Genomic DNA, 12288 nt, shown 5'->3' with positions numbered 1-12288 from the left:
CAAGTGTCTTATTTAGTGTATTGGAGTGCCTTCTTTTAATTTTTGTCCTCCCTTGCACATAGTGCATACGCTTTACCAGTCTATGAGTCCCACTCTTCTAAATCATAAAGTAATGTTTTCCGAGGCCGTCCTCTACATCTCTTCCAGGGGATATTGAACTTCCTCCTTCCAATTTTTGGACGCTCTTGCACTTAGTGCATATGCTTTTTCAGTCTAGGAGTTTCACTTCTTGACTATGGGAAAAAATTATTCTCAGGAGAGCCTCCTTCTAATTTTGGTAGCCCTTTCATAGGCTTTTTGAGTGTAGTACTCCTACTGCCTAACAATTTTATCAAAATGTGTATGAGTCCCAGCTTTATGTTTCCATTCCATTTGAGTGCTGTTTCTATCCATTTTAGCTATTTTCCTGCCCCCCCAGCCCTCATGTTAGGGTCCTTCCCAGTGACTTACATTTACTCGTTATGTGAGTCTAGCCTGTCCAAGCATGAGACCTGCTCGATTCGAGTAACGTGCACTTTAGCATTTTAGTGCTCGATCATCACTATCTAACAATCCACCAGTAGTTGTGAGCTATGACATTTATTAGCTTTGCTGCAGCCCCCTGACCTTTTGGGCCCCTTTGCAGCTGCACAGATTCCCCCAATGGTTTGTCTGGGAAAAGATATTAAAATTAAGCAAATCATCACATGTAGAATAATCGGTGTCACCCGTAAATAAGTCATGTTGGAATTTTCAAAGATAATGAAGAGCTCACACTATAGTGAATGATTTCAGAGAGTTTATTGCATATTTAGCAGCTTAATCACATCTTAAAAAGATTAAATATCATATATAATGATAGTACCAAAGTGATACAATGAGTGAGAATTTATAGGCACAATCTCAGCGACAGATTATATTCCCCGCATTCTCCTATGTGCATGTCGTCTACTGAGATTCTAACATTCCAGCTGAAAAGAGGTTTTTATATTTTATATTTCACTTTTTTTTATTAGAAATTAGGAGAAAGTTCTGGACTGAGGATGAGATAGTGATATGGAATGGGTGGGCGCTTGTCCAGAATTTATAGATATCTGAGAAGGTGGAGTGCCGCTGCCTGATTGATAGTGGAAGTGATAGAAGAGCGTGTAGAGCTGATCACATGAAATCCCTGCGGCCGCTTCTCTCTGTATCCACCGCCTGATGCTACACGATGAATATTAGAGGAGCTCCGGGCAGCCTGAGACTGGTTTGGTAATTCAGATCAAAGAGAGTCGCTGATCTGTGTGTAATATCCAGAATCATGTTATAATCCTGATATCATCTTTACGATTGTCTTACTTTTTACTATATAATACATTTTATTTAGATTACTTTTATTTAAAGATGAAGCTAAGTAACAATGTGTGCATTGTGTAATCTTCTTATATTGGCAGTGATTGGGCATCATTGGTTATGGAGTCGGATATTCAGCATTGGCGCTAAAATCACTTGTCTAACGAGCGGCTGAATATCTACTATGGGATTACAGGCAGTACGTGTTATTTGTTATAATCCTCTTGTGTGACCATCAGATTATAAAGTGCTGCCCCGTTCCATGTGCCTTCAACTTCTGTCTCAGAGCCAAAGAGGGTCCGAACTCTCGCCCGGTACGGCACAATCAGTTCTGCTTTCACCACAGAAGCCACCACTCGTATGGCTTTACCAGAAAGGACCTCCACATTGGAACTCGATGAAAATTTCACCTGTGTGAAGAATAAAACAATCATAAATGGCCAATTCTTCATCCAGCAGACAGAAATAGACAAAGTGTGTAATGTAGACGGAGTGAAAACATAAAAAAAGGTGGAAAAATGAGAAAAGGAATAAAAGAGTAGAAGGAAGGAAGAAGTGGCGAAAAGAGCAAATGACTAAATGCCGCTTTACACACAACGATATCGCTAGCAATCTCGTTAGCGATGTGACAAGCCCAGATCGTTCCTACGATTTGCCGAGATCGCTCATAGGTTGTTTTGTAGTGGTCACACGTACCCATCTCACAAACGACGCAACATCGTTCAGCGATATATTGTTTCACCTAGGCGGTCGTGTGGACACCGTCACACAGCATTCCTCCCAACGATTCCGGCAACGACAGAGGCGTATAATTGCCTGCCAAATCAGAACACAGTTGGTACCACCCATCAGAGCGGAGGAGGCGTGGAGCATTGCTCGTAACGCCACGCCCGTGTCGCTGATGACAGACGCACTAACGATGTTGTTCGTCATTGGCAGGGTGTCAAACGTAGCAATATGTCTGCTGCGTTCTAAACGACGAACAATATTTTGAAACTGAACGACGTGTCAATGATCAACGAATTTCGCTATTTTTAAGATCGTTCGGAGTTGCTCATAGGTGTCACACGCAACGACGTCGCTAACGACAATGGAAGTGCGTCACGAACACTGTGACCCCCGATGACATATTGCCAGATGAATCGTAGCGTGTAAAGCGGCCTTAAGGCAGGATAAAGAAAAATGGAAAAGTGAATGAAAAAAATGGAGAAAAAGAAAACGGGAAGAAGGAAGGAAATATATGAATGGATCTTCAGGTCTAATGATCTTTTTAGATCTAGACCTGCAACAATGTCAAGCATATCTTCTATGCCAAATAAGCAGTGAGATTATACATTATTTATTGCCAGAAGCTAGAGAGGATGATAATCAGATACCTCCGATCATAGCTAAATAGAATGATAATGTCGACTCAATAGCTGTTTGATTATTTTCATTTAATTTCCATGTATTTTGGTGTGCTGAAAATGAATTAAATATTGAAAGAAATTCTAGATGTCAGGATTTGCCACAAAATGCAAAATTCTCTTCAAATTTAGTAAATTTTTCTCCATTTTTGGTATTTTTTGATCTTGGGGTTTTTAACCAAATTTAAAGTCAAAATTACTATTAATTACTTCACATCAGTGCTTTCAAGATATACAATGCCAAAAAATGTAACTTTCAAAGAAAAGAACTTTCAGAGTGAGCTAATGAAACCAGCATCCACATGGTGCAAGCTAGACACGTGGGCTTAGACATGCCTGGACTTGTTTTTTCTTGGTTCCCACCTGTTCATACTTTTTCATCACGGTTCATGTTAACTCGTAAGTGGAAGTGTATTAATTCACCTGACAGTTTCTGTTACCTTTGTGGTGAATATACAGTATTCAAGCAACAGCTGAATATTACAGACTTTGTGAAAAAAGTATACTTTGCATAATTCGAGCTAAAGTTTGGAGATTAAGATAAAGCTTGAATGCCTCATAAAGTGCACAAACGGTGTGTTGAGGACCTCCGAAATTCAAGGGTTCAAGGTTAAGAAAAAATATTTCTATTAGTGGATTTCTATGGTATGTTGAGAGCAAAAGAACCATAGTGACGATTGTTACTTTTGTTCATGCGATGTGAAAAGGTATAAATGAAAATGGAACCATGTAAAAGGCAGAAAGTGTATCCAGCTCACCTGTTATTAGAGTCCATACTCCCCTCCAAGGTGCACGAGGCCTGCCGGTCAGTCCATACCGGTGCGTGTAACAGAAGATTAGGAAAGAAAGGAATGGGCCCAGCACCAATTCAATAAAATATAAAAAAATATCTTTTATTGGTATCCAGTTAAAATAATGTCGGGGAACTCACTGTACAAAAATATGTATAGCAGGTGAAACTTTACGCGTTTCGGACGAGAAAGTTATCTAAAATCAAAAGAGTCCTTAGTCATAAGTTACCTGCTAGAGGGCCTGGAAGGGAATATAACTATGATTCAAGGGTGGAGAATCCAACCCCGGGGGGGAGGGGGGGGATAATAAAAATATCAATAATATTTTTTGTGTTTTTATATCATATAATTTTTATTTTTTTTCTTTCAATTTTTCATGTTATTTTCCTAACCCTCTTTGCCCTCCCTGATTGCATCCTCCTGCGGTGGTGTGCAAGACACTCCCCCCCTCCCCCCCGGGGTTGGATTCTCCACCCTTGAATCATAGTTATAACTGGATACCAATAAAAGATAGTTTTTTATATTTTATTGAATTGGTGCTGTGCCCATTCCTTTCTTTCCTAATAAATCAAAATGGAAGCCTTTCATTTCATACACCACTCTTCGCTCAGCAATTCGTCCAATCCCCTATGGCACAGATATACCAGTACCCAAGGCCCCTGCTACCTTGCAAAAGATAAGTAGCTCCGATGGAGGTGGAGTTATACCTGAACCAGATGATGAGTTCAAATTCTGACTTTAAAGATGATACAAGACCAAAATTGTTTTCACAGGAGGAGATGAATGATTTGGTATAAGACTTAGGGGCACTTTGCACACTACGACATCGCAGGTGCGATGTCGGAGGGGTCATGTCGAAAGTGACGCACTTCCGGCGTCGCTCTTGCCATCGTAGTGTGTAAAGCCTAGATAATACGATTAACGAGCGCAAAAGCGTCGTAATCGTATCATCGGTGTAGCGTCGGTGAAAACCATAATTACCTTGCTGCGACGGTCCGATGTTGTTCCTCGTTCCTGTGGCAGCACACATTGATGTGTGTGAAGTCGCAGGAGCGAGGAACATCTCCTACCTGCGTCCCGCCCGCCAATGCGGAAGGAAGGAGGTGGGTGGGATGTTTACATCCTGCTCATCTCCGCCCCTCCGCTGCTATTGGCCGCCTGTCGTGTGACGTCGCTATGACGCCGCACAACCCGCCCCCTTAATAAGGAGGCAGATCGCCGGCCAGAGCGACGTCGCAGGGCAGGTGAGTGCATGTGAAGCAGCCGTAGCGATAATGTTCGCTACGCCAGCAATCACAAGATATCGCTGCTGCGACGGGGGCGGGGACTATCGCACTCAGCACCGCAGCATCGGCTTGCGATGTCGTAGTGTGCAAAGTACCCCTTAAATCTTCTCAAAGAGGCCGCTGAGTTACTCAGATTAAGGTTCAAAAGCAGGAATTTATTGTTGCCAGGAGTGTCTTTTTCATGGTTCAGACAATGTGAAAGGGAGTTTGTTCCTTATTTTGCAAGCATATTTTCTCCACAAGAGAAATTTTTATGCTTCCATCTCTGTAGATCATTCCATACACCTCAAGAAAACCTACGAGAACTTGGAATTGTCTCTTCGCAAACTTAAATATAAAGTCCACGGTTGGCAAGTGTGTGGGGATTTGAAAGTCTTGTGCATGCTGCTCGGGCAACAAGATGGGTATACAAAATACCCTTGTTTTCTTTGTCCATGGGACAGTCAAAACCGACAAAATCACTGCACCAAGAAGAGTTGGCAGCCAAGGGTGCTTATAGTTGGTGAAAAAAATGTCCTCCGAGAAACTTTGGTACCTCCCCATAAAGTTCTTCTGTGCCGCCCCCACGCCTGTAGCAGCCGGGCTGCTCGGATCCGGACCCTCTATATGGCACGAGGGATCCTCCGGACCCAGGGGTCACATGGACACGCCAAATAAAAAGGGAGATGTAGTTGTACGGGCTTGGCCGTATACAGTTTGTGACGCCACCCACGGTGTGTGGTGAGGTGAGACACCCCCGCTGCTGTTATGGGACACCCGGGAGAGATGTAGTGGCAACTGGATGTTAACCCCTCCGTGGATAGGGATGGTTGCCCTGGGGCCCAGTGTCTCTGTGCAGTGTATGGCGATGGCAGGGGCCTGTGTGCCCGGACGTACCAGGGGATGTTTAATTACCCACACTGAAATGAATCACACGAATCTTTTGGTAAACCAAGGCGCCGGTGGTCGGCCGCCGCGGCCGGTTGTACTTCTGGTCCCCCACCCGGGCTGGTGGTCGCCGTCTGTTTCTCTGCACTAGTTTGTTGTAGGTGTGGACTTCCCGGTCTGGAACACGGGAGTCCGCTCCCGGCCTTTTGTGTGACTGAGGAGCCATGCCCGCTGACGCTGACCCGTGGGATCTATGGGCCCTGGCGTTTGCCCTATCCCTTTCTGTGGGTGGTTGTCTGATTTCGGGACTTTGGTTGGGACAGGACCAAAAATCCTGCCCTCAATTGGTTAATTAGCTAGGCCGTTGGTTCCGGTCCTGGCTTCAGGGTCCAAGTACACTCCTCTGTGCTCGGTGTCCGGGTAGGGTCTCTGGTGTCTGTACCGGAGGGCTACAACCCTGTCCGGTCCACCTCGGATCTCCGGCTGCCGTCTTCCTGTCGCCTGGTGATGAGGACCACCGTCTGCCACCTAGCCAAGGCACCAGGGATCCGACCTTGGCACCATTTAAGTTGAGCTTTGCCTCTGTTGGAGCTACACTTAGCCCCAGCTTTTCACTCCTCTCAACTTGACCTTCAGACTTATCTCAATTGTTTCCTGCCCCGGGCTGCCTAGACCCCTAGGTGGGCATTTCCTAACCGCCTGGTCCCACCCACTGGTGTGTCTGTCTTGCCCTAAGGGGGGGTGACTAGGGTTTCAGGTCGGCTGTGTGGAACCCTGTGGGGAAATGTGTTATGCGGGGGCTATCTGTGACTACCTGATTTTGCCAGGGCATCACACTTCCACCACCTCTCCTCATAAAATTAGGATTGATGAAGTTAATTGTAAAATTACTTCCAAGAGATGAAGAATGCTTCAAATACTTGGTCACCAAGTTTCCAGGCTTCCCAGAGTAAAAATTGAAAGAAGGTGTGTTCCTCAGACCACACATTAGAGGCTTATAGCTTACAAGAGTTTATCAATACCATGACAGATCCTCAAAAAGAAGGGTGATTTCCATTTAAAGAGGTGATAGAGAAATTTTTAGGCAAGAACAAAGATTCTGACTACAAAATACTTGTCGGACGAATGCTGAAACCATTTCAAGCTTTAGGTTGCCTGATGAGTTTGCAAGTGCATTTCCTCCATTCCCACTTTGACAACTTTCCTGAATATTTGGGAGCTGTGAGTGAAGAGATGGAAAGAAGATACCAGGGAAGATGGAGCATTGCAATGATAGCAGACTACAAGAAGATACCAGGGAAGATGGAGCATTACAATGATGGCAGACTACAAGAAGATACCAGGGAAGATGGAGCATTACAATGATGGCAGACTACAAGAAGATACCAGGGAAGATGGAGCATTACAATGATGGCAGACTACAAGAAGATACCAGGGAAGATGGAGCATTACAATGACGGCAGACTACAAGAAGATACCAGGGAAGATGGAGCATTACAATGATGGCAGACTACAAGAAGATACCAGGGAAGATGGAGCATTACAATGATGGCAGACTACAAGAAGATACCAGGGAAGATGGAGCATTACAATGATGGCAGACTACAAGAAGATACCAGGGAAGATGGAGCATTACAATGATGGCAGAATACAAGAAGATACCAGGGAAGATGGAGCATTACAATGATGGCAGACTACAAGAAGATACCAGGGAAGATGGAGCATTACAATGATGGCAGACTACAAGAAGATACCAGGGAAGATGGAGCATTACAATGATGGCAGACTACAAGAAGATACCAGGGAAGATGGAGCATTGCAATGATGGCAGACTACAAGAAGATACCAGGGAAGATGGAGCATTACAATGACGGCAGACTACAAGAAGATACCAGGGAAGATGGAGCATTACAATGATGGCAGACTACAAGAAGATACCAGGGGAGATGGAGCATTACAATGATGGCAGACTACAAGAAGATACCGGGGAAGATGGAGCATTACAATGATGGCAGACTACAAGAAGATACCAGGGAAGATGGAGCATTACAATGATGGCAGACTACAAGAAGATACCAGGGAAGATGGAGCATTACAATGATGGCAGATTACAAGAAGATACCAGGGAAGATGGAGCGTTACAATGATGGCAGACTACAAAAAGATACCAGGGAAGATGGAGCGTTACAATGATGGCAGACTACAAGAAGATACCAGGGAAGATGGAGCATTACAATGATGGCAGACTACAAGAAGATACCAGGGAAGATGGAGCATTACAATGATGGCAGACTACAAGAAGATACCAGGGAAGATGGAGCATTACAATGATGGCAGACTACAAGAAGATACCAGGGAAGATGGAGCATTACAATGATGGCAGACTACAAGAAGATACCAGGGAAGATGGAGCATTACAATGATGGCAGACTACAAGAAGACACCAGGGAAGATGGAGCATTGCAATGATAGCAGACTACAAGAAGACACCAGGGAAGATGGAGCATTGCAATGATGGCAGACTACAAGAAGATACCAGGGAAGATGGAGCATTACAATGATGGCAGACTACAAGAAGATACCGGGGAAGATGGAGCATTACAAAGATGGCAGACTACAAGAAGATACCAGGGAAGATGGGGCATTACAATGATGGCAGACTACAAGAAGATACCAGGGAAGATGGAGCATTGCAATGATAGCAGACTACAAGAAGATACCAGGGATGATGGAGCGTTACAATGATGGCAGACTACAAGAAGATACCAGGGAAGATGGAGCCGTACAATGATGGCAGACTACAAGAAGATACCAGGGAAGATGGAGCATTACAATGATGGCAGACTACAAGAAGATACCAGGGAAGATGGAGCATTACAATGATGGCAGACTACAAGAAGACACCAGGGAAGATGGAGCATTGCAATGATAGCAGACTACAAGAAGACACCAGGGAAGATGGAGCATTGCAATGATGGCAGACTACAAGAAGATACCAGGGAAGATGGAGCATTACAATGATGGCAGACTACAAGAAGATACCAGGGAAGATGGAGCATTGCAATGATAGCAGACTACAAGAAGATACCAGGGAAGATGGAGCATTACAATGATGGCAGACTACAAGAAGATACCAGGGAAGATGGAGCATTACAATGATGGCAGACTACAAGAAGATACCAGGGAAGATGGAGCATTACAATGATGGCAGACTACAAGAAGATACCAGGGAAGATGGAGCATTACAATGATGGCAGACTACAAGAAGATACCGGGGAAGATGGAGCGTTACAATGATGGCAGACTACAAGAAGATACCAGGGAAGATGGAGCATTACAATGATGTCAGACTACAAGAAGAGACCGGGGAAGATGGAGCATTACAATGATGGCAGACTACAAGAAGATACCAGGGAAGATGGAGCATTACAATGATGGCAGACTACAAGAAGATACCAGGGAAGATGGAGCATTACAATGATGGCAGACTACAAGAAGATACCAGGGAAGATGGAGCATTACAATGATGGCAGACTACAAGAAGATACCAGGGAAGATGGAGCATTACAATGATGGCAGACTACAAGAAGATACCAGGGGAGATGGAGCATTACAATGATGGCAGACTACAAGAAGATACCAGGGAAGATGGAGCATTACAATGATGGCAGACTACAAGAAGACACCAGGAAAGATGGAGCATTGCAATGATAGCAGACTACAAGAAGATACCAGGGAAGATGGAGCATTGCAATGATGGCAGACTACAAGAAGATACCAGGGAAGATGGAGCATTACAATGATGGCAGACTACAAGAAGATACCAGGGAAGATGGAGCATTGCAATGATGGCAGATTACAAGAAGATACCAGGGAAGATGGAGCATTACAATGATAGCAGGCTACAAGAAGATACCAGGGAAGATGGAGCGTTACAATGATAGCAGACTACAAGAAGATACCAGGGAAGATGGAACATTACAATGATGGCAGACTACAAGAAGATACCGGGGAAGATGGAGCATTACAATGATAGCAGACTTCAAGAAGATACCGGGGAAGATGGAGCATTACAATGATAGCAGACTACAAGAAGATATCGGGGAAGATGGAGCATTACAATGATAGCAGACTTCAAGAAGATACCAGGGAAGATGGAGCATTACAATGATGGCAGACTACAAGAAGATACCAGGGAAGATGGAGCATTACAATGATAGCAGACTACAAGAAGATACCAGGGAAGATGGAGCATTACAATGATAGCAGACTACAAGAAGATACCAGGGAAGATGGAGCATTACAATGATGGCAGACTACAAGAAGATACCAGGGAAGATGGAGCATTACAATGATGCAGACTACAAGAAGATACCAGGGAAGATGGAGCATTACAATGAGGCAGACTACAAGAAGATACCAGGGAAGATGGAGCATTACAATGATGCAGACTACAAGAAGATACCAGGGAAGATGGAGCATTACAATGATGCAGACTACAAGAAGATACCAGGGAAGATGGAGCATTACAATGATGGCAGACTACAAGAAGATACCAGGGAAGATGGAGCATTACAATGATGGCAGACTACAAGAAGATACCAGGGAAGATGGAGCATTACAATGATAGCAGACTACAAGAAGATACCAGGGGAAGATGGAGCATTACAATGATGCAGACTACAAGAAGATACCAGGGAAGATGGAGCATTACAATGATGCAGACTACAAGAAGATAGCAGGGAAGATGGAGCATTACAATGATAGCAGACTACAAGAAGATACCAGGGAAGATGGAGCATTACAATGATGCAGACTACAAGAAGATACCAGGGAAGATGGAGCATTACAATGATGCAGACTACAAGAAGATACCAGGGAAGATGGAGCATTACAATGATGGCAGACTACAAGAAGATACCAGGGAAGATGGAGCATTACAATGATGGCAGACTACAAGAAGATACCAGGGAAGATGGAGCATTACAATGATAGCAGACTTCAAGAAGATACCAGGGAAGATGGAGCATTACAATGATAGCAGACTACAAGAAGATAGCAGGGAAGATGGAGCATTACAATGATAGCAGACTACAAGAAGATACCAGGGGAAGATGGAGCATTACAATGATGGCAGACTACAAGAAGATACCAGGGAAGATGGAGCATTACAATGATGGCAGACTACAAGAAGATACCAGGGAAGATGGAGCATTACAATGATGGCAGAATACAAGAAGATACCAGGGAAGATGGAGCATTACAATGATGGCAGACTACAAGAAGATACCAGGGAAGATGGAGCATTACAATGATGGCAGACTACAAGAAGATACCGGGGAAGATGGAGCATTACAATGATGGCAGACTACAAGAAGATACCAGGGAAGATGGAGCATTGCAATGATGGCAGACTACAAGAAGATACCAGGGAAGATGGAGCATTACAATGACGGCAGACTACAAGAAGATACCAGGGAAGATGGAGCATTACAATGATGGCAGACTACAAGAAGATACCAGGGAAGATGGAGCATTGCAATGATGGCAGATTACAAGAAGATACCAGGGAAAATGGAGCATTGCAATGATGGCAGATTACAAGAAGATACCAGGGAAGATGGAGCGTTACAATGATGGCAGACTACAAAAAGATACCAGGGAAGATGGAGCGTTACAATGATGGCAGACTACAAGAAGATACCAGGGAAGATGGAGCATTACAATGATGGCAGACTACAAGAAGATACCAGGGAAGATGGAGCATTACAATGATGGCAGACTACAAGAAGACACCAGGGAAGATGGAGCATTGCAATGATAGCAGACTACAAGAAGACACCAGGGAAGATGGAGCATTGCAATGATGGCAGACTACAAGAAGATACCAGGGAAGATGGAGCATTACAATGATGGCAGACTACAAGAAGATACCAGGGAAGATGGAGCATTGCAATGATAGCAGACTACAAGAAGATACCAGGGAAGATGGAGCATTACAATGATGGCAGACTACAAGAAGATACCAGGGAAGATGGAGCATTACAATGATGGCAGACTACAAGAAGATACCAGGGAAGATGGAGCATTACAATGATGGCAGACTACAAGAAGATACCAGGGAAGATGGAGCATTACAATGATGGCAGACTACAAGAAGATACCGGGGAAGATGGAGCGTTACAATGATGGCAGACTACAAGAAGATACCAGGGAAGATGGAGCATTACAATGATGTCAGACTACAAGAAGAGACCGGGGAAGATGGAGCATTACAATGATGGCAGACTACAAGAAGATACCAGGGAAGATGGAGCATTACAATGATGGCAGACTACAAGAAGATACCAGGGAAGATGGAGCATTACAATGATGGCAGACTACAAGAAGATACCAGGGAAGATGGAGCATTACAATGATGGCAGACTACAAGAAGATACCAGGGAAGATGGAGCATTACAATGATGGCAGACTACAAGAAGATACCAGGGGAGATGGAGCATTACAATGATGGCAGACTACAAGAAGATACCGGGGAAGATGGAGCATTACAATGATGGCAGACTACAAGAAGATACCAGGGAAGATGGAGCATTACAATGATGGCAGACTACAAGAAGACAC

The 12288-nt window shown here is 44.1% G+C and overlaps 1 protein-coding gene across 1 annotated transcript in view; it reads right to left on the bottom strand.

Annotated features, from left to right (window-relative positions):
* Positions 1 to 777: 777 nt before the first annotated feature.
* Positions 778 to 12288, bottom strand: part of LOC142303953 (uncharacterized) — a 291806-nt gene continuing 280295 nt past the window's right edge. Inside the window, exon 4 of the mRNA XM_075345864.1 lies at positions 778 to 1724. Coding sequence (XP_075201979.1) covers positions 1521 to 1724 — 204 coding nt within the window. The 3' untranslated portion in view covers positions 778 to 1520. The remainder of the gene's footprint in view (positions 1725 to 12288) is intronic.

This window comes from Anomaloglossus baeobatrachus, chromosome 1 (assembly GCF_048569485.1).
Source record: "Anomaloglossus baeobatrachus isolate aAnoBae1 chromosome 1, aAnoBae1.hap1, whole genome shotgun sequence".
Lineage (NCBI taxonomy): Eukaryota > Metazoa > Chordata > Amphibia > Anura > Aromobatidae > Anomaloglossus > Anomaloglossus baeobatrachus.
Note: the sequence above shows the minus strand (reverse complement) of the source record. Positions and strands in the feature narration are given on the sequence as shown.